Source organism: Petromyzon marinus, chromosome 34 (genome assembly GCF_048934315.1).
Source record: "Petromyzon marinus isolate PM22_M1 ecotype Great Lakes invasive population chromosome 34, UKy_Petmar_22M1.pri1.0, whole genome shotgun sequence".
Lineage (NCBI taxonomy): Eukaryota > Metazoa > Chordata > Hyperoartia > Petromyzontiformes > Petromyzontidae > Petromyzon > Petromyzon marinus.
The window spans coordinates 9,892,093-9,915,340 of NC_133700.1; the positions used below are offsets into that span (position 1 = coordinate 9,892,093).

Consider the following 23,248-nt stretch of genomic DNA (forward strand, 5'->3'; position numbering starts at 1 on the left):
CCCCCTCACACGCGTGGGTTGTTTCTCAGGATGCTCACGGATTGTTGTTGTAACTTTCTGAACCCCCCTCCCCTCCGTGCCCCTACCGGACATCTGTGATTTTTTTTTTAAAAGAGCTTCATTGCTCATCGGCTTCCTCCAGTGTAAATAAAGATTCTGATTGCTTTCTCCCACATGTATAGACGCTCGATCATTGGCTGAAAAAAATAATTATATGTAGAGGACTGTAGAGCTTGGGAAATTATTGGTGGTGCCGGCTCACCGCCTGGATGCTTGCCTTCTGACTGTGGTTCCTCAGCGATAAAACTAAACATTATTATTACTGTTCAGCCCTTTGTCAATGCCAGGATGACCAAAGGCCTGCACATGCTGTGCCGGTCATGGGTTATTTTTGTACCATGCATCATGACACTGCTTGTAATTACACTCGCCATAAATCTAAATTATAGGGCATTGCAAGACACCTTGTGCCACAAGACAAATGGAAGGAGGAGGGTGCAAGTGGGTGAGACAGCAAGTGGATTATATTGCTGAGAACGTGATAAATGAGTGAAGGGAGCTGCTACTTGGTAAGCAAAATAATTTAAACCCTCCCCTGCTACGTACCCCTGCATACAATGCGTGTATATTTTTATACGAGCCTATTGGCCTTTTCACTTAAGCAAGCAATGTCTGGACTGGTTTTAACATTCTTGGTATCATGAGCAGATTGTGTTTATTCTGAGTATAAGTGAATATATGGAGTGTGAAAGCATCAACAATTTGGCGAGTTAGTCAGTGAGTGTTTATTCTTGAATAACCGAGTGAGCGAGCAAATGGGTAGCTGAGCGAGCGAATGCACGAGTTCGTGAGCGAGTGTTAGCAATGGCACGAGTGAGTTAGCGGGTGTGTTCAGGAGTGAGCAACTACTTCAGTGACTGTGTTCAGTCAGTGCACGAGCGCATTAGTGAGTGGGCGAGTGCGTGCGTCAGCGAGTGAGAGTAAGCGAGCGAGCCGGCGAGCAAGCCGCCACGTACGATGGGCCGCGGCAGGAAAGTGTCCTCTTGCCGTCGCAAGGACAGGGTCACGGCGCCACCGAGTCGCGTGGCCCTGAGCAAGGAAACCACCTCCTCCTGACTCTTTCCTGCAACCTCCTGCCCGTTAACCTACGCACCCAGGTGGGGCGGGGGAGCGCGGGGGGGGGGGGGGGGGGTGGAGGGGGGCAGATGGGGGGGTGCAGGGGGGGCGGTAAGGGGGGGGGGCGTGAGTCCAGCACAAGCGGGAAGCGGCGGGGGAAGGAAAAAAAAGACAACAAAAATAGGAGGGAGCTCGTATATCGCGCCAGGCATCCTTTCACTGAACACAAACAATGGCACGGGTGACCTCAGGAGGTCAAGTGTCACAGAGACACGGTTTCTGCGTGTTTTGTGTTTTTGGGGACATGGAGAGAGAGGGAGACGAATCGCGTGGTCTCTCGCGCTGGCGTCTCGCGAACGAGGTCTGCGTTTACACCGCACCCTTTCGATGCCGGGCGCTTCTACCGAGCCGCGAGTTCTCGCTCCGGAGAGACCAAAACGTCTACGGTTAAAAATACCAAACCTGACGACAAACGTTCAACAATGCAAATCGAGCGCAAACGGCGGCAATGACAATAGGCACGCTACAGTAGGAAGCACGGATCACTGCAATTGTTTGTTCCACTGAACTTTATCATTTACTTACAATTTTTTTTTATATATGTACTGTAAAGACTGGATCATAACGCACTTGGTAAAGCAAGAAGGGTTCCCGATTAGGAGTTTGGATCCTGGCAAGGGTCAACTCAGCCCCTTAGTCATCATAAACAACATTATTATTATCATCAATCACCATCCTCTCCTCTCTGGGATGAGTAAATTCCCCCCCCCCCCCACACTGAGGCTACACCACTTGGTGGGAAGTCACCATTGGTTGATCTATGGCAAGAATTGTCCCTGGCATAGGAACGTGGACTTTCCACCACCCTCAGAACTCAGGCAGAGGGTATCATAGACAGATGTAAGTGTGTGGGAGAAGAGCCGTGGGGAGCTGAGGAGCAATGATCAGCACACCGTGCTAAACACCCTGCTACCTCAGTACGATTCCTGGCAAACAGCTCACATCGCCTGGTGAGTAATATCCAGACCAGTCTTTGGAACCACAACCCCCCCCCCCCCAACATTCACCAGGCTGCACTGACCAAAATGGTGAAGTATGGTCAAGCAACCCCCATGACCGACATGGCGTGAGGAAGCGTTCATCCAGCGGTGAAGTTGTAAAGGGGCTGTAAATTATTGTTACATTATTATTTTCATTTCCATGCACTTGTGCAACATTACTGTAATTTTGCTGCTGTGTATAGTTAAATTATTAACTGAATTGAAAGATGAATGGCAAGATGTACAACAAATGCTTTTTTTTAATGAGCTTTAACAATTTAATTCATTAAACCATATTTTATCCGAGCACGGCAATACACATGCAAGCAAGCCGAGAGGATTATCAAAGCCCACTTGTCATTCGGCGTCTGGGTCATGTTTAGATTCTCAATTACCGTAAACGAGCGTAATGTCTCCCTCTGGGCTTTAACGATTGAGATTCCGCTGTCGTTAAGCCTGGGAAATCTGCGCATACCGTGCGTGGTTGACCAAAAAGGTTACTTTTTATTTTTAAATGTTTGGGTTCAATTGTGAACAACAGCCATATCAGACAGTACATCTAATCGGCATGGCCACTGGTTCACTGCAATTCAAAGACTCAGTCCGACAAGGTGTGCGGTGAAGTTAGATGATGATGCCCATGTGCTGGGAATTTGAAGGCCTGAAGAACAGAATTGGTGATTTTGCTGACCAGGTGACAGCAGAGGGAAGCTTCTGTCCAGTGAGCTTCTGTCCAGGGAGCATGTCCTGGCAACTGGGGGGGCATAATCGGGTGGTACGCCATCCTTCATATGGGGGTGTAACCATGGCCTGAAGGTCTTTGAGGCAGTGGTTTGTATGAGTTTTGACATTGTCTCCAGTCCCACGACCACAGGCCATACTTAATGCCGTCATCCACCATAACTGAATATCACATCATCACAATCAGCCTAGGATCACCCCGCTGCGATATCTCACAGTCCTCCAAATAGACAATTCAACGAGCGCTTGCACACAATCTCATTTCATAGCTCCCCATCTCCTTGGTGCATGTGGACAGTTAAATAAATGCACAGAACTCCTCTTATCTGCAATGATAAAGATCACCGTACAGGCTGTTGGGGCGAGTGCTGTTAGAGAGCATCTGTTAAGGCCGCGATTGCTTTTTGTTTTCTAGTTTGTTGTCCGCTCCCCCGCACCTCCGATTAGCATGGTTGGCTATGTACGGTGCGGAAGAGGGGGTGATGTGACCAACACCATGCCTGGCCACCGAAATTGCTTCTCCAGTGTGTATGTTTTATAAGCACCGCATTAAGTTTTCTAATTCAAGGCTGAGTTGACCTAGGGGAGTCTGAAAATTGGTTCATATATCACTCGCCAACGATGTTGGCTGTGGTCGAGAACCAAACGCCGATCATCGGATTCAATAGGCAGTGCGCGTACCAGCCACTGCATCACCGCTCCCCACACACACAAAGATCTCCCATGTAGCCTGAGACTTTTTAGGGCAAGCTCTGTTAGCGAGCACCAAATTTAAGTCAGCACAACGCACGAGGTTATGATGCACACCCCCGATTAGCACGGTTGGCTACGTACGGCGCGAAAGAAGTTCAGCATGCATGCATACATCCGTGCAGCCAGCACCATGCCTGGCCACAAACTCTAGCCCACACACAGGTGGCCACACCGACCTCCAGCAGCTGATCGCCCGGCTTCATCCGCCCGTCCGCCACGGCGGCTCCTCGAGGGAGGACGCTCTTCACGTAGAGGGGGTTGTGCTCACCGATCGGGCCTTCCTTTGTGGCGATGGTGAAGCCTAGCCCTTCAGGCCCTGGGAACACCACGACATTCATTGCCACAAACGACACTCAGGAGCTTCGCACGAACCGGACAATTTCAGCAAAGCCATCGGTAACGGCAGAAAGATTAAAGGACCCTGCTTATGAAATTTTGGGGATTTTGGATGTGCATTTATTTTTTTCTTGCCACTTTAACTGTGCGTGTTGCTAAATATTTACTTGTATTTAACCATTCGCATTTAAATGCCTTATAAAAAGAGTTATACGAGATACAGTTATATCAAAGTTGCACCAGGAATATTGTTGTGATACAACCTAAATCAATTTGAATGGGTCGAGTGTTAGCACAGTCGTTAGCACACTGCGCTATGCACCCCGGAACTTGAGTGTGATTCCTGGCCACAACTAACATCAGTGGTGGGTGATATCTGAACCAGTCCTGGGCACCACCCCCCCCCCCCCCCATCACCAAGCCACACAGATCAGCATGGTGAAGTATAGTAAAATAAAACACCATGTCCAAAAGCGCATGATGAGCCCTTCATTCGGCAATGGATTGACAAGAGGCTGTAAGTTCAAGTGGAAATTATCAACATGAATACCACAAATATTCTTTGAAAGTCATGTGTTATCTCAAATTTAAGTGGAAAGCTATGAACGTTCAACAGGATTCACTATTTATGGAAGAAAAAAAACACGTAACTAGGGGCAAGGGCTTTATACATTTTAAGCCGAAAGGACTAAGTTTGTTGAACAACAACTGCATAAGACAAGGTAAGTGTTATCACGACAAGCAGAGCCTAAATCGGTAGCAGCACTAAGGCCTACACAATAGGCTGAAGGCCGAGTTCCCGATCGCTGCGTAACACTTACCCACGGTTGAAAAATCCCAGATTGTGTCACGGAAAACCAAACGTTGGGCATAATTGAGTAAAAAAAACATATACAATGAGCAAAATAATAACAACAATAATTCATGCATTTTCTAAAACCTCTCAACTGAAAGCCACTTTCTGTTAGAGTGCATAATTCAGGAGGTTATTTGGTAACCCACAAACACACTTTGGCAAAGAAGGCAGCTGTTGGACACATCGTTAAGTTACAACGACAACAAAAAACCCGCAATGGCACAGCTGCACGACAAGTCACGCACTCAATTACACAGAGACGGATTGAAACAACAATCATGACATTTTGGCCAACAATTTTTACTTGATTAAAGGAATTTAGAAGTGGTGGGGGGGGGGAGGTTCAAGCAATGGGGGAGGTTGCTCAAACTCCCCCTCCTCCCTCCAACCCCACCCAACGCTACAAGGCTTGCTTCAAGTGCAATGGGGACTGACCCTTCTTGAGCCGGATGGACGCTTTTTTGCTGAGCTTGCGCGAGAGGCAGCCGAGGGCGGTGGGCGTCGACAGCTTGCGCAGGCCGGACACGACGCCGCCGGGCGAAGCGTGGCCCTTGGGGGACCCGGGGGGCTCGCCCCCTCCCCGCGTCTCGGTGGCCCCCGCCTTTGCCCCACCTCCGCCGCCCGACACTCTGCAATTCCAAGCAAGGTACGCCGGGTGGTAATAATTAAAAATGTTACTTTTCATTTTACGTCGCGTCGTTCTAAACCGAGGTGAACAATTTTAAGGCCCCACTGAGCTATGTAGCTCTTTTTCAGAAGCGAACCGGCCATCAAATTATGAAAGCTTAACGAAGTGGCTTACGGCGTGGAAATTTGTCACAGCCAAATACTCTAAAGGCGTGTTTCTAAATGTGGAGGGAAAAACCGGAGGACCCGGAGAAAAAATCCACGTGACCGCTGGGAGAGAGACATGCAAACTCTAAATATACAGGCGTCAGAGTTGGAATCGAACCCACGAACCTCCTGTACACTAGGCGAGCTAGTTAACGTCTCACGACTCCCGTCCTTCTCTTCCTCCTCATTCACTCCCCATCTTATTCTGCTCCCTCTCTCTCCTTTCCTTCTCTTAACTCGTCACACTGCAGACCCCGGCCAGAGGACATCTGTACCCCCTCGCGTGCACGCTGCTGCTTGTGGAAGCTTACAACTCCGCTTCCGTTCACTGTTGCGTTGATGTTGAAAATATAAATATATAGTGTGCTGTCCGGTTTAAAAAGGAAACAAGAGGGTCCTCGATGGTCTTTGCAGACCACGCATCAGCTGTGCAAGCAGCATCAAAGGGCAGAGCAAGGGGGAGTGAAGACAGATCAGGGTAGAAGGAGCGCAGGACAGACCGGAAATCGGAGATGGCATTGACGCAGCAAGAGCAGAAGCAGACGAGCGCCCCAACAAGTCGTGAGGGCCCAAGGGTCTTGAAGAAGAAACTGCATGAAACGTCTTTACTTTGATGCCGATTCACGTCTATGCAGCATTGCGATTCCTCTCCCGCAATGAAGTTGTCACTGCTCCGATTTCATTCATTGCTGAATTAAATTCAATTTGTATTTTCCACCTTTCTATAAGGTGGAAACCCCGGTATGGTTTGGGGCAGCGAGCCCGTTCCCCATCTTTCTACACCCCTGCTTTTCATCACCGATTCGGCTTTCGTTGACGGTGTGTGTACGTGCGCCACAACGCGATGTATCGGGCCCCACACATTGCCTCGGTAAAAATAAAATGTCATTTGACTTTACTGCTTTTGTAATTTTGGGGACCCCGAGGTGACTTGCGAATGAATCGATCCTGGTTCCGTTGAGTTCTAACATGGTGAAGCAAATCAACTTAAACTCCAAGCAGACGGGCTTTTGCGGCAATAAAACAAAAAGTCGTGATGGTGTGCATCTCTTACCCAAAGTCAAAGCGAGAATCCATGGGAGAGAAGCAAGACGGTGGGCTCATAGATCCAAGGCCGCCGTTCGGGGTGTCCGAATCTGGGTCAATCAACTCCAGGGCTCTTTGGTAGCTCTCCAATTGCTGTGCAGGCACCACGTGAATGACCATCACCCCGACTCGCATCGCCTGCATGAAGATCTGCTGTGACCTGTATCGTCAGAGAAAGAATGATCGTCAAGGAGCAACCAGCCATCATCCTGATCAGCGTTATCATCATCAGCAGCACCATTATTGTGGTGCTCATCATCGTAGCCATCAACATCACTGTCACATCGAAGAGCTGAACGCAAATTACGTCCACAAAACGCCGAGCTGCAAATAAAACTTGATTGACGTCTTTACGGGGCAAAGCAGCAGCAGCACCGTGGTTTGCACATTACGCTCTGAATCCGGTGGCCCGAGTTTGAATGCCGGCCATGGATAATATCGTTGGCAAGTGATATCTGAACCGGTCCTGGGTGCCCCACACCCACCTTCGCTGCTGAGCATGGTCAAGCTTGGTCAAACAAACCCCATAACCAACATGGCATGGGGAGTCCTTCATTCAGCAGTGGAGTGCCTAACAGCAGTAAAATAACATTTTCCTTCTTCCTGACATTTTCCCCACTCGTGTGAGGTTAGCCTTCCCGGTTCTCATTCTCTGCTCATCCCTGGGCCATCACCTCCACGTCCCATTCCACAGTGCTCCATATATGCAGGTTTACCATTTGAAACCACCTCTTTTCGGCCGTTTTGGGGAATTTGGGAGGAACGACTGTGGATAAACGTACTGGTCGAACGTCTTGTCAAGGAGGTTGTTCCCATTGATGATGACAATGCAGTCGCCCTTTTCAAACCAGCAGTGGTGCGCCGCTCTCCCCTGCTCATCCACCCCCCTCACGAGCAGCCCCAGGCTCCTGGGGGTCAGGGGTCAGAAGTGGCGATGACAGACGGAGAGAGAAAAAAATCCGAGTTCGTGACAAAAAAATGTCGATTACTGCGCTCACGATACATTGTCCATTGAATGATGTGTGTGTGCAAGACACGATACATTGTCCATTGAATGATGTGTGTGTGCAAGAGTGGTTTAAATTGTATTTGTGCATGTTGTATGTAATGGGCTTTTATGCGACCCCGTCAGCCACTAGAGGTGTGATATTCAACACAAGAAAAGTTGACTGAGCCGAACCGTGCCTCCACCCAGTAACAATTCATCGAATTCATGATGAGTAACATAAAAATAGTGTTTATTATCTTCAAAAATAAAAACTAAGTTAAACGTCCATTTTCATTCTTGTGTTAGTCAACAAAAAAAGCCTTGAGATTGGGACTCAGGGGTATGTGTGGGAGACTGTCACGGCCAAACTTAAACAAAACATTATCTATTTACATTACACGAAGATTCTAGGAAGGTGACGTCCTCTCACCTCCGTAATTTGGTCCCAAAGTGAACGATGTGTATGCCCAGAGGTCCTCCTTCGCTCGGAACGTGAATCACTTTGCAAAAGTCACTTTAGGTTGATCGGAGAGGGGTGGAGAAAGGGTGAAAGATTTTCAGAAAGAGAAAAAAAAACAACTGCACGAGGCTAGATATCACAGCAGCAAGATTTAGAAGTAATAATAACATTGTAATAATGCCCATTTTCAGGCCAGTGCTCCGCTGAACCTGTGCCGCACAGGGACAGCTGCCAATGGAGTCCCCTGGGCTACACTGCAGCAGGGCAATGGACTGGACGAGATGACATTTGATGCAAGGCTTTCCGAGTAGCTGAGGAATTTAAGTGCACCTCCGATTAGCACGGTTGGCTACGTACGGTCCTTTTAAGAAGGTCAATACATACACGTGGCCTTTCGTGATCTAACCCAAAAAACAATATTATGGATGATATTGCTCGCGAAACGCGATCTAACCCAGAAAAACAATATTACGGATGATATTGCTCGCGAAACGTGATCTAACCCAGAAAAACAATATTACGGATGATATTGCTCGCGAAACGCGATCTAACCCAGAAAAACAATATTATGGATGATATTGCTCGCGAAACGTGATCTAACCCAGAAAAACAATATTACGGATGATATTGCTCGCGAAACGCGATCTAACCCAGAAAAACAATATTACGGATGATATTGCTCGCGAAACGTGATCTAACCCAGAAAAACAATATTACGGATGATATTGCTCGCGAAACGCGATCTAACCAAGAAAAACAATATTATGGATGATATTGCTCGCGAAACGTGATCTAACCCAGAAAAACAATATTACGGATGATATTGCTCGCGAAACGTGATCTAACCCAGAAAAACAATATTACGGATGATATTGCTCGCGAAACGCGATCTAACCCAGAAAAACAATATTATGGATGATATTGCTCGCGAAACGTGATCTAACCCAGAAAAACAATATTACGGATGATATTGCTCGCGAAACGCGATCTAACCAAGAAAAACAATATTATGGATGATATTGCTCGCGAAACGTGATCTAACCCAGAAAAACAATATTACGGATGATATTGCTCGCGAAACGCGATCTAACCAAGAAAAACAATATTATGGATGATATTGCTCGCGAAACGCGATCTAACCAAGAAAAACAATATTATGGATGATATTGCTCGCGAAACGCGATCTAACCCAGAAAACCTATATTATGGACACATAATATCCCTGCAAAACCTAATAATGTGGGGGGGGGGAGGGGGGGGCAGTACAGCGGTTAGTGTACTGTGCTCTAAACCCAGTGACCCGAGTTCGATTCCCACCCATGGCTAACATCCGTGGTGAGCAATGAATCAGTTCTGGACATCCTCTTGGCCAACCCACACTGACCGGGATGGTTAAGCGTGGTGAAATTACCCTCATGACTGACAAGGTATGGGGAGGCCTTCACCCTTCAGCGGACTTATAAAGAGCTATCAACTATAATGAACTATAAGAGAATAAACTATGACACTTTGGGAGCCGATTGAGACAAAGTGTCTGCATCAAGGCAGTCTTGGGCCAAAACAAAAGCAACCATCAATTATTTATTATGCAATTGTATATCACAAAAAACAGATCTAATATTGAATCAAAACATTTCAGAGCAAGACAAACACAACAGGTAGACATCAAAAAGACTGAAATGAAGATTAAGTTAAATATAAATCCAAGGAAAATTAAATAATTAGACTGACAGTGCAAATGTAGATGTCTGGATCGTTGCTGGGATGCGTTTGCCCAATGTTGGGATTGTGTACATTTTCCTTCGGAGACTTTGCGTGTTCATGTTTTGCGTTGTGCACCTTAGACAAGAAGACCAGTCCACCAAATCGTTCTTCCGCAGAGATGACTTGACAATATTGTTCCCATTCTCTTCATAGTCCTGCGATAAACACACATACACAGTCAAAATCATAATAATCATCATCATCGTCGTAATATCTTTTTTTAAGGTAAGCCTCAGATTCTCCAGACTCAGGAGACGTGCCCTGCATTGGGATATTTGGTCAATTCCTTATGAGTGTGTTTTTTTGTTGAAAACAGAATGCCCAGAGGAACGATACCACGGGATAACACGAACCTCAGACACGTATCCTGCCGGATACCTCTACTCGCTTCACGTTGGAGGAAACCGACGTCCGATTAGCACAGTTGGCTACGTACGGCGCGAAAGCAGATCAACGTACATACATTCAAGTTGTTGTCTGGTGTACTCGGGAAAAAAAAACCTCACCACTCAAAAGCTCCACGCAGGCAGATACAAGAATCCATTGTTGAACTGCCATCTCTTCATCACCTTCCAGCCCTAGCGTACCATGTCTGGTATTTCCAGGAAGTCTCCTGTCCCAGCCCTAGCCGAGTTAAAACTGCTTAGCGTGAGAGATCAAATGGGTATTGATTGGGTGTATTGAGGCCGATTTGGTCGTCGACTATTTAACTCGTAGCAGCTTCTGGATGAGCACTGACACAGTTATTCACAATGTGTGCTGTTTTTTCAGCCACTGCATTGGAAGATAGTGCAAAAATCCCTAAATTAACCGTTCGGTTTAATTTAAATTCAATGAGCCAGCTGCAATGCCCTTTGCAAGGTCATCATGCCAGCCGTGACACTGTGCAGCGATTGTTATTATCGCTTTACTTCCTTCTTAAAACTCGATTAGTCTTGGAAACACTCGAGAAAGGCCATAATTACTCACCTGGGAACACATTCCAGGTTAAAGGTGCCACACAGTTCAAAGGGCAAAATGCGCAAAGATCCAAAGGGCCTCACTCTGCCACATGACCTTCATTCACCCACGTGCACTCCTGGGCCGGATAAATCACATTAACCGAAACGGCACATTGCGTTCGCTCAGGGTGAAGACCTCCACGTAATTAAATTACTCTTCTGAGCACTTTACGAACCAAGCCTGAAAGCATTGAGGGGGTGAGCTCTGTCTGACTGTGTGTCTGTCTGTAAAGGTGACCCAACACGTACCAAACAGTGTCATAAAGTTCTGCTATTATGGACATAGCTGATTGAAAGCTGGCCTGGATGTATCAAATATGGCATAAACCAGTGCTAAAAGGACAATGTGCAAAAATGCAAAAGTATTTTGCCTTGACAGCTGCTACCATTGGCTTACATACAACTAATCATATAAAAAAGCACAGTGCAGAATTCATTTGTATGCATGTTTCTTACTTATTTTCTGAGCAAGCACATGTGAACATTCTTTGACGGAATGAAAACAATCAGCTGCTGGAAGAAGGCCTCCCCACGCTGTGCGGGTCGTGGGGGTTATATGACTTAACTATTTACAACTATTATTTTATATTTCCAGGTAAGGCCCACTGAGCTTGTTCAGACACGACCTGGCCACAAATGATAGTGGCTTATCACGTGGAAATTTATAGCAGCCAAATACTCTAAACGCAAGTTTCTAAAGGTGGAGGGAAAAAAACGGAGAACCCGGAGAAAAATCCACACGACCACGGGGAGAGAGAGAGAGAGACGTGCAAACTCCAAATATACAGCAGGCGTCAGGGTCGGGATCGAACCCACGAACTCCTGCATAGCAGGCGAGGGAGTTGACATCCCCTAGCCACCGTGATGATGATGATGAGAGAGAGAGAGACGTGCAAACTCCACATATACAGCAGGCATCAGGGTCGGGATCGAACCCACGAACTCCTGCATAGCAGGCGAGGGAGTTGACATCCCCTAGCCACCATGATGATGATGATGAGAGAGAGAGACGTGCAAACTCTAAATATACAGCAGGCGTCAGGGGCGGGATCGAACCCACGAACTCCTGTATACCATAAGTTTTTGGTTATTTCGGTAAAGTCACGTAGGTAGAAAACTAATATTAAAAAAGCATAACAGATGATAATTATTACATATCTTTGGTTCTATTGGGTAAAGTCACGTAGGTAAAAAATAAAATAACAAAAATCACGACGTTTCGGTCACAACACAAGCGGCCTTCATCAGGTGAAGGGACGAGACTGTCTGGAGGACAGCGCTGGAGTGAAAAAAGCCACGCTCAGATCACGACCTTTAAGCTGTGTGAGAAGAAACAAAGCGCCTTGACAAAGGAATTAGCATATAATTTAGCATTGAAATGGCTGAGTGATTAGCTTGTGACTGGTCACAGAAATGGCTATGTTAAAGTTAAAGCATACACATCCGCAAAGGCACCCCTTGACAAAGGAATTAGCATAGAATTTAGCATTGAAATAGCTAAGTTAAAGTATACACATCTGCAGAGGCACCCCTTGACAAAGGAATTAGCATAGAATTTAGCATTGAAATAGCTGAGTGATTAGCTTGTAACTGGTCACAGAAATAGCTATGTTAAAGTCAGAGCATATACATTCACCGAGGTACCTAGTACAAATCAAACAGGAGAATTTAGCGAAACACAACCACGCTCAGACCGCGGACCTTTAAGCTGTGTGCGAGCAAACAAGGTGTCCTGACAAAGAAATTAGCATAAAAATTAGCATTTAATTGGCCGATTTTAGAAAAGAGGTGGTGTACGTGCCGGTGGACTTGCCGTTTGTCGCGGGGGGGGTGGGGTGGAAGGGGGAGTTTACCTATTGATGGTGTGAAAAGGGAATTTATAAGAGCTGCGAAAGTTTGGGGTACCACTACTTGAAAAAATATACTGTACCATTGAAATTAGTTTAATGTTTAGTTCGATTTAGAACATCTTTCAAATGGTTGCTTAATTTGAAACCATCTTCTCGTTGAAATTGTGTCTGTGTTTGTAGATCTGAATTGCCTCGTGAACAAATCTCTGATAAAAACCCGTGGGTTTGCAAAGAACCTTGGTATCGGAGGAAATTATATCGTGATCACCCACAGCGTTGTAACAGTGATCAGCCACGGCAGAAGAATTCGTTTTGCCGTGTTTCAAATCTGATTTGTGCTCGCGAATTCAGTCAGAGACATGTCGCTTTGTCTCCCCGATATAGCAATCACCGCAGGTACAACTCAAATTGTAAACCCCGGGGTACTGTGAGTCAGGAATGACATCCTTCACGGATGGGATCAGATCACGAATTTTGTGTACTGTATTGAACCGGACCTGGATCTTGTGTTTATTTAGAATTTTGGAAATCTTTTTAGTAACGCCTGCTATATTTGGTAGTGTGATGGTTTTGATCGGAGTATCAAGTGGTTGTTTCTGTATGGTAGGAGAAACAGCTTGGCGGATGGTATGGTCAGATTAACCATTCCTTTTGAGGGCCAGGTGTACATGTTTTAATTCACTGGTCAGGTGGTGTTTGGTCCGAAATGCAATGAGCCCGGTGATTGCTATATCGGGGAGACAAAGCGACATGTCTCTGACCGAATTCGCGAGCACAAATCAGATTTGAAACACGGCAAAACGAATTCTTCTGCCGTGGCTGATCACTGTTACAACGCTGTGGGTGATCACAATACAATTTTCTCCGATACCAAGGTTCTTTGCAAACCCACGGGTTTTTATCAGATATTTGTTCACAAGGCAATTCAGATCTATAAACACAGACACAATTTCAACCGAGAAGATGGTTTCAAATTAAGCAACCATTGGAAAGATGTTCTAAATCGAACTAAACATTAAACTAATTTCAATGGTACAGTATAATTTTTCAAGTAGTGGTACCCCAAACTTTCGCAGCTGTTATAAATTCCCTTTTCACACCATCAATAGGTAAACACCCCCTTCCACCCCCCCCCCCCGCGCCAAACGGCAAGTCCACCGGCACGTACACCACCTCTTTTCTAAAATCGGCCAATTAAATGCTAATTTTTATGCTAATTTCTTTGTCAGGACACCTTGTTTGCTCGCACACAGCTTAAAGGTCCGCGGTCTGAGCGTGGTTGTGTTTAGCTAAATTCTCCTGTTTGATTTGTACTAGGTACCTCGGTGAATGTATATGCTCTGACTTTAACATAGCTATTTCTGTGACCAGTTACAAGCTAATCACTCAGCTATTTCAATGCTAAATTCTATGCTAATTCCTTTGTCAAGGGGTGCCTCTGCAGATGTGTATACTTTAACTTAGCTATTTCAATGCTAAATTCTATGCTAATTCCTTTGTCAAGGGGTGCCTTTGCGGATGTGTATGCTTTAACTTTAACATAGCCATTTCTGTGACCAGTCACAAGCTAATCACTCAGCCATTTCAATGCTAAATTATATGCTAATTCCTTTGTCAAGGCGCTTTGTTTCTTCTCACACAGCTTAAAGGTCGTGATCTGAGCGTGGCTTTTTTCACTCCAGCGCTGTCCTCCAGACAGTCTCGTCCCTTCACCTGATGAAGGCCGCTTGTGTTGTGGCCGAAACGTCGTGATTTTTGTTATTTTATTTTTTACCTACGTGACTTTACCCAATAGAACCAAAGAGTATGGATCCTTGCAGTCACGAAAGCTTTAAATCTAGAATAGATAATTATTACGTTATATAAAAACTAATATTTCACAGTTAGCCATTCCTGCTGCTCTCTATTGCTTGAATCATACAATTTATCTATAAATAATTTAACACACATAAGCCCCTTCTGATTGGCTGCAGTGGTATGTAAATCGAGGCTGGAGAAACGTGAGAAGCGGTTGCGGTAGATCTGCAGATGATGAGATGACAGAGTTCCCGAGTTGGATCCCTAAACGTGGCTGTGTCACAAGCAGTGCGTTACAAGCTCCAGACCACTCCTGAGAACCACTCTCATCACGCAATGCTCGCCACACCAATTGCTGCTCACAGATCATTGTTAATCGTAAGATATCTTTACGCAACATAATATTGAGTGGTAATAATAAAATCCATAATATAATACTGCCGCGAAGGTTGTCGCTGGTTGTGTTGTGCAGCCCTGCGATGCGTGCTTGGATTGTACCGCACGTTGTTTACCGCACGTTGTTTACCGCACGATGTCCGGCATCTTGCTCCACGCACTGAGAGCTACTTCAGGACATTTCGTTGGAGAAACAATGACCAGGTTCCTGAAGAAGCCCCCCAGCGCACGGGAGCAAAACGTCGGACATCAGGCCAAACAGCAGGCAGTAAATTTGAGAGCAATGATGAAATAATAATAAATCCTTTATATACAACCAAGTGGGCGTTCATTGAGACCAAAAGTCAATTTTTCAAGGGACACCTGGCTCCATTCCTGGAGTAATGGAGAACATTTTACATTGATTACAAACACAAATTCCTTGTGCCCCGACTTCAAACCATAAGGCTATCAGTGCAATCACCACACCTTTGCTTCATTAAAACTTTCCGATGAAATGTTGTCCATAAAATAGTATAAGCCCTTTTCGTCAAAGTAATTTTTCACTAAATGTCTTGATATATCACGCATTAAAACAGTACATTTTTTTGCGTATTACATTTAATCTAAAAGTCATATGGACAACGGCAATGTAAACAAAAGCGATCGCCTGAAAAAACATGGGGACCCATGGCACCGGAAGGCGATTTGTTATCTTTAGCCCGTGTTCCACGGGACTGGAGGTGCGCAGTCTGCCACTGCCCATCAAGTGCCGTGTTTACTTAAACCGTTTCGTGCTGCCCAGCAGCAGCAGAAGTGGCAGCAGCAGCAGTGGCAGCAGCGGCGGCAGCAACAGCAGCAGCGGCAGCAGCAGAGTTGGTGGTAGCAATGGCAGCAGCGGCTGCAGCAGCAGTGGCTACTGCGGTTTAAATCCGAGCGGCGAGCAGAAGATGAAAGCTAGCGTTTCATCAGGCGGTGACGAGGCGCAGCGGTGGCGCATCGGGAGATTGTTGCGGAGGGTCGTGGTTCCAGCCGGCGGCCGCCCTGGTTCATACTGCGGGTGGGTTAACCATGAATACTCTGCGCCAACTGCTTCACACAGTGGACATTAAAGATCCCGTTGACTTTCTTCGGAAAGCAGCAGGCCATGCGTGCCAATGTCAACAGTCCAAATTTCCAAAATTTGACAAAAAATAACTTAATTTTGTATAACCACACAAGAACACCACTCCCTACTGGCAGACGATACCCCATATGTGAGACATAGCCCCCTCAAATAGCATCTGTGCTATAAAGAACGGTGTGAATCGCAAATGTACAACACGTAACCGCATTGATTTTTTTACTTCTATTAGTCGCAAGGGTCCTGGACAGGGCTGTTACGGATTAAAGCAGTTGTTCAGAAGCCACAATTTTTTTTTTTTTATTAGAGGAGGTGGGTACGCGACGTTAGTGTTCCTCCTTCAAGCCTGTGCCACACCGCGGCATGGACACAGTTTTAAAAAACCTGGATAGGTTACATTCAATCGATATGGACGAGTTCAAGTGGCATGTGCTACGATCCCAAAACTGGCGAAGTGGGGGATGTTGGTGGATCATAAGGAGATGGTGCTACCATGTACATGAGACACCTAATAGCAGCCTTGTGACTGCAGTTTATTCTAATAAAATCGTCACTCAAGTGAGAGCGAAATGGTGATTGCTTCCAAAAGTCAAATTTAAAGTTTGCCTGCAGGAGGTAGTGGAACAAGCAGGTTGCTGACAGGCAATATGTCTGACATTTATGTGCCATCCGCGTGTATATGCGTGTCCCCGTTTTTTCCAGGCATTCCTTTTTCTATAAAAAAAAGGCAATTAGTAGCATTATGCTTAAAACAAAGTGTTGCGCATATCTGGCTGGGTCGTGCTAAAGCAATGCATCAATCCAGAAGCTATACCATAGAAGCGAGTGTTGGAAATCATATCTAGGGAGGAGGTCAGCTCACCATCCCTCTGGGGCTCTTAAAGAAAGTACCACTTTGTTGGAAACCAAAAGTGATCACATTACATATATGTGTGTATGTATGTCTACACCTTTGGGAATGTTGTTTTTGCAACATTAGCCCCAAAGCCGCCAAAACAAAGGCCAACCGCCGCCCAATCCACCGCTTGCCCAAGCGACGACGAGACAACGGCTGCCCGTGCAACCACAAGCGCGGAGTTTCGTTCACGAGCACAGGGACGGCAACGGCTTCACGTCGACCTTTGCGAGCGCGACCCCAGCGCTCGGCCCGCGCCGGCCGCTGTATTCAAATGCACGGCAGTCGCACGGCACGTCAGGGGGGGGCCCTTCCGAAACCCGACCAGGCACGGTTCGTGCACTAGGGGCGTTGGGGCGACGGCCCCACCAACGTACATTTTTCAACGTAAATTGCCGAATAAAGATACAATTTTAAGTTGTTCATATTAAAAACCGCTGCAATAACACAATCTTATTTGTGCCTCGGGGAGGTCTCGGGGCGGCTGTGAAGGCGTCCGAGTGAGAGATATCCCTTCGTTCACTGCGATTAGCTCCGCATTGTAGCCACGCCGTTTGAGACCCATTCAGGGAGGTGAAAAAGGCGCCCATGGCTGCGATGAGACGATGTCACAACGCGAGGTTGCACTGTGCAAATACAACAGGTCATGGCCTCCACGCTCTAGGCTTTTGGCAGTGTCAAAGGGGTTGTGTAGTGTGGACTTGAGGCTCATGGGGACAGCATTTTAGTGCTTTGCTTTTTTGTATTGTTTATAAATGCCTATCGTTGGTATATGACTTTCACAGGAAGGCTAATAACAAGGTTTTTCGACGAGGTTTTTATTAATTAGAATACCATATTTTCAGAGGTTAATCACAAAACCCCCGCCGCCTAAGTGGAAATGTCACGAGCCGCCACCGAACCCGACACCCGTCAACGACTCGTCGTACCCGAGCGTCGCAGCTGGGAGTCCCGCGATCCTGGCCCGCGGGGAACGCGGGGCCCATCCCGGGGGCGGCGCCGGGGGGCGGCGGGGTCGCCCTCCCGTCGAAGAGGGGGGCGCAACGCGTGGGGGGCTCCCCCGGAGGCCGGTGGGGGTCCCCGTCCCCGCTGTGATGAATTCTCGCGGCTGCTCCTGCAATCGCCGCACACGCGAAACACAAAGTTGCCCCACGCACTTCGTGTAACCTTTTGTTTAGACTGCTTGGCATCAGTGGCCGCTGTGGAGGCCGGCACGCCGTTCAAAGAAGATGGTGGGCCCAGCGCCATGCCCAGCCGCCTTTGTCTCCCCAGCGCTGACGTTTACGTACAGCGCCCAAGCACTCCTTTAAGGCAGTCGACCTACGGGGAAGTCCAGGATTGGTTCGGATATCACCTGACGGTAGCTGCGGTCAGTTGCTAGGTTCAGTGTCCAACACCACGCACTGATTGGCATGGTGAAGTACGGTTGAATAACCTCCACAACCAACATGGCATAGGGAGCCCGTCATCCTGCAATGGATTGAAAGAGAGCTGCAATGTACGATGCAATGTATTAAGTGTATAGGCTGCATTGTACATTTCATTTTGGGTCATGTTTTCAAAAAGGGACCTTCTATTTGAATTAGAAATGTATGTTTTTTAACATAATAATACATTTCTCAAATGTATTTTGTGAAACATCATTTAGTGTGCAGTTTCAAAGTGAGGGATGACTGCTTTTGTTTTATTTATTAAATTATTTAACACACGTGTTACATTTTTGTTGGCTGCGATCCTCAACAGCGGTTTTACGCCAAAGTTAAAATAAGGCATCAAAGTCTAAAGTTTTATATTTCAATAAACAGCGATTACCAAATTCTTCGGCTCGTTAATTTTGTACGTTTTAGTCGTTTGAAACCACCGTCAAAGACAAACATGAGATTTGGAGAAAAAAACTCAAAAGCTTCATCCAAGCTCACTGCCTGACACGAAAGCAAGTTGCATTTTCAGCATTTTAAAACACTCCAGGGAGACGCTTACATTTTGAACAGAAATGTTCGAAAGGCAGAAAACGGTCACGGCTCTTTTTTTATATATACATAAAGGGACTCCTTGAAACACGATGAGAGCGGTCAGGTCTGCTGCCTCAATTATCACCCCTCAGAGGTCACCCGTTGCGCCCAAGGGACAATTACAGCAATCACACGCAAAGCTGAGTCACGGTCGCCTGCGAGCGTCCTCGTTGCAGAACGCCGCATTATTAATTCGGCGTCCGCCAAGTGACTCGTCGTTATCGTGGGTGGAATGGTTTACCCACCACCACCACCGCCGCCGCCGCCCGTCCAACCCCCACCCACCCCCCACAGTGATCCCATAACTATTATAATTCAGATGTATGTAACAGCACAAAGGAGTTTACACTTGATATGTAAACTCCTTTGTCAAGGCGCCCTGCTCCTCCCACCCAGCTTAAAAGACGCTGCGAATCTTAGCAGCGGTCACTGAAGCACCGTCGTACCGACGGTTCTGTTCCTTCACCTGAAGAAGGCCACTTGTGTTGTGGCCGAAACGTCGTGATTTTTGTTGTTTTATTTTTTACCTACGTGACTTTACCGAATAGAACCAAAGAGTAAGCACTTGTGCAGCTCTATGTCGATCCACTGCTGGATGAAGGTCCTCTCTGCACCATATGGCTTGGACATCTGTGAAAAAGAGCTTCATAGCTCATCGGATTCCTCCAGTATAAATACATGTTCTAATTCTGGGAGGGGAGGTTTATTTGACCACTGCTTTGCTGCGCCGGTTATTGCGAACTGGCGAAGGCTCGGGGCATAAACGTGGAACCATGGAAGTACAGTGAAACAATGGATTTTAATGCTGCAGAGAAACGTAGTTCTGAAGCAGCCATTAGCAACCTGCTGTGCATGCCGGTCGCCCATCCAATAACTGCCCAGGTTCAACCCTGCTTAGCTTCCAAGATCGGACAAGAACGGGTGCAGTCTGGGCGACTTGATTACAGGAAAGATGGGTGTATATCAAGGATGTATATTCATTAACATGATTACACGGCAAGCATATAAACACGAGCCGTCACCGTGCAGGCCTACGATTCAAAGTGTGGCTTGGTTCTCTGTTAAACACGGTGGTGAATCGTCCTGCATCTCGTAGCTGCTGGGGTGGTATAAACAAACTAAGTGAAACATATTGGATTGTGAGAGCATCGATTCTAGCACACGTGATCGATTAATTTATCGTTAGCTTCGGAATCAATTAATCGATTCTTTGTTTTAACTCTGCTGATTAACGTAAAAAGAATTGCCTTGTGACACATTCATCTGTTTGTATTGTTCTTCGGCCCAAGCCAAGCTCAAGATACCGAGCCCATGGTGTTGTGCCAGGCCAGGAATCAAGCTCAGGTGACTGGGGGGCGGGGGGGGAATCACAGCACGGTGCCTCTAACCCACTCCCCACCACCACTGCCCGCGACACTCCAAAGTCACACACAAACACACCCCCAATTAACAGCACGTGCGTTTCTCTCTATTGGGAACCACATAAGAAATGCAATCCCATTCTATCAGCTGAAGAAGTGAATAATAAAACACAGCGCTGGGCAGGACCGTGGCGATGTGTGTGTGTGCGTGTGCCTGCGTGTGTTTTTCCACAGCGGTGAAAAGAAAACGGTGACATTACGACCACTGGCCAGGACGAGCCGAGCCGCCGCCGCCGCGTTGTTGTCTGACACAACAACGCGGCGCTAGCCCCTGGACAGTTGACACAGAGCTAAATGTTATCCCTCTCTCAGTGTTTGTGGAAAGATTACAGATTACGTTGCGTTGGTCTCTGGTCTTTCAAGCTCTGAAGTTTGCAAAACCCTACGACTGAGGTTACCGTATTTTGATTTCATCTTTGGAACGCATTTTATTCATCCAGGAGAGCCCCAATGAGTCTAAGGACTGATTTTTTTTTCTTTCAGGAGGGTCCTACTGCATTGGGATGTTTAAACCAATTAGATGAAGTGAGGTTCTTAGCTTTGCGAAATCAGACGCTGGAGTACTTGAACAAAATAGATGCATATTGATGGGGTAATGCTCAAAGCTCTGCAAAGATAGATACAAGGATCCTACACTGTGCTGCTATACTCTGGTCACCTTCCAGCCTAAGCCTAGAAGAGCTGACGATGTGACCCCTGCAGCCACTAGAGGCATCACCATTCAGCAAAACATTGGGGGGGGGGGGGGGGTGGGAAATACATTTCCTGAATTCAAGGTGACCGAGTAGCTCAAAGGTGAGAGCGCTGAGCCGGCACCAACGAGACCCTGTGATCATACCCAGGGCCAGCCTACTGTGATTAAAATGCATTCCCACATGTGGCGGAGTTCATTGGTGTCAGCCCGGTCACCAATGAACTGCATAAAACAAACGCTAATCAACATTAAAATCTGTCTTATGCATAATGTGGCAAAATGGAGGGGGCAGTGACTGGAAAAACTTTTAGCTCCTATCTTATTTAGGAAAAATGTAAAAGCAGTGAATCGATTAAAAAAAACCCCATTTCTCGCATATTTCACAGACAATATTGCTTAAATTTTGATTTAAAGCTTTCGTGACTGCAGTGATTCATATTCTTGGTTCTTTCGGTAAAGTCACGTTAAAGGGAAACAATAAAATAATAATATATATAAAACAATAAAATTCTCACGACGTTTCGACTGCAACACAAGAAGTCATCATCAGGTGTGAACACCAACGGCAAGAACATTTGAAAGAAGTGGCGGTTTGTATTTATTTATTTATTGTTAAACGTTAGCACCACGGATAGCGATTTGACAGTTTGTTTAGATGGACGAGTCCGAACATAGATGGACTCGTCCATCTAAACAAACTGTCCGAACATAGATGGACTCGTCCATCTAAACAAACTGTCAAATCACTATCCGTGGTGCTAACGTTTAAAAATAAATAAATACAACCCGCCACTTCTTTCAAATGTTCTTGCCGTTGGTTTTCACACCTGATGATGACTGCTTGTGTTGCAGTCGAAACGTCGTGAGAATTTTGTTGTTTTATATATATTTCATTATTTTATTGTTTCCCTTCAACATGACTTTACCGAAAGAACCAAGAATAATATTGCTTAACTTATGACCGACAATGGCAACACATTTTTCTGACTCGTCCGTAACAAAAATTACGGACGATTGGCAACCTTGCTCATTCACCCCCATCGGGCGCAGATGGAGGAGGAAGGCGACTTCCGACGGTCCGTTTACGTCTCCCGCCGGATTTCACATCCATCACGCGCCAACCTCATTTGCGAACGAGACCACCTCCGCCACTGCCGCCGCACTCTTCCGAGCTAAGCCGTCCTCGGGAAAAGCTCGAAGATTTTTCAAAAAGCGGCAAACGGAAGGAAGCTCCAAAGAACGCCGGCTACACGCCCCCGACGAGTGGCGGGCCAAACGGAGACACGGCGAAGGAAGGCCGGCGGTGGATCGTGCGCGGCAGGCGCACACGTCCGTGATCTCCCCCCCCCCACCTCAAAAAATACGCTAATACAAACAACATCCTGCGTGCAGGTCACACGCAGAGCCCGGGGGGAGGGGGGGTGTAGAGATTGTCAAGTGAAAAAGTCACGTGGTTTTCTACTCGAATGAGCATTGAAGCAGTGCGGTGGTCATCTCATGTTTTCAGCCCCGGGGGCCAGTGGTGGAAATTCCTCATTCCTATGGCAGGGACGAGTCTGGCTAGAGGACAACCACTGCTGACTTCATCAACCACATAGAGATTATGGGGCGAGCCAGCCAGCCCCACAGCCAGGATGTGAACTCACCGGGCCACCTGGTTTGGGGGGGGGAGGGGTTCAGCGCTCACATTTTGATTTCCAGCAGCTGCTAAATTTTTCCATGTGTCTTAACTGACCCATATTAAGCTTCGTATAGAAAAAAAAGACCCATTGTCTCAATGGGACCTCATCTGCTCATGTCTAAATACTTCTGTCTGAATGGTATTTACTGTCATCATCAATATCATCCGCCATCATCTATCCACTGCTGGATTAAGGCTTCCCCAAGCATTCGCCATCCCTCTCGTGGTTCTTTGACGCACCACAATCTATTTGGTCCATCACCTGTACAAGCAAGAGCTGATCCATTGATCAATCTCTATAGTGGACGTCCTCTTGGGGGTCCTTCCCTCCTTTGCCTGTAATGCAACTAACGACCAAAGCACCATGAATGCGCCCGATCTTGTGAGATCCTGGAAGCCAAAGCAGACTTGAGCCTCCTTCATAC

General features: G+C 46.7%; 1 protein-coding gene across 3 annotated transcripts in view; it reads right to left on the bottom strand.

The window, feature by feature from the left end:
- The window catches only part of PARD3B (par-3 family cell polarity regulator beta), a 111,186-nt gene that overhangs the window by 37,831 nt on the left and 50,107 nt on the right, over positions 1–23,248 (bottom strand). For 2 of the 3 annotated variants that reach the window (XM_032965630.2, XM_032965631.2), the window contains exons 4-11: positions 17,945–18,129; positions 10,050–10,129; positions 8,181–8,264; positions 7,545–7,670; positions 6,731–6,922; positions 5,278–5,471; positions 3,827–3,966; positions 1,017–1,145 (exon numbers count right to left, since the gene is read on the bottom strand). In XM_032965630.2, the coding sequence (XP_032821521.2) occupies positions 1,017–1,145; positions 3,827–3,966; positions 5,278–5,471; positions 6,731–6,922; positions 7,545–7,670; positions 8,181–8,264; positions 10,050–10,129; positions 17,945–18,129 (1,130 nt within the window). The remainder of the gene's footprint in view (positions 1–1,016; positions 1,146–3,826; positions 3,967–5,277; positions 5,472–6,730; positions 6,923–7,544; positions 7,671–8,180; positions 8,265–10,049; positions 10,130–17,944; positions 18,130–23,248) is intronic. The other variant, XM_076071700.1, reaches the window with a different exon arrangement.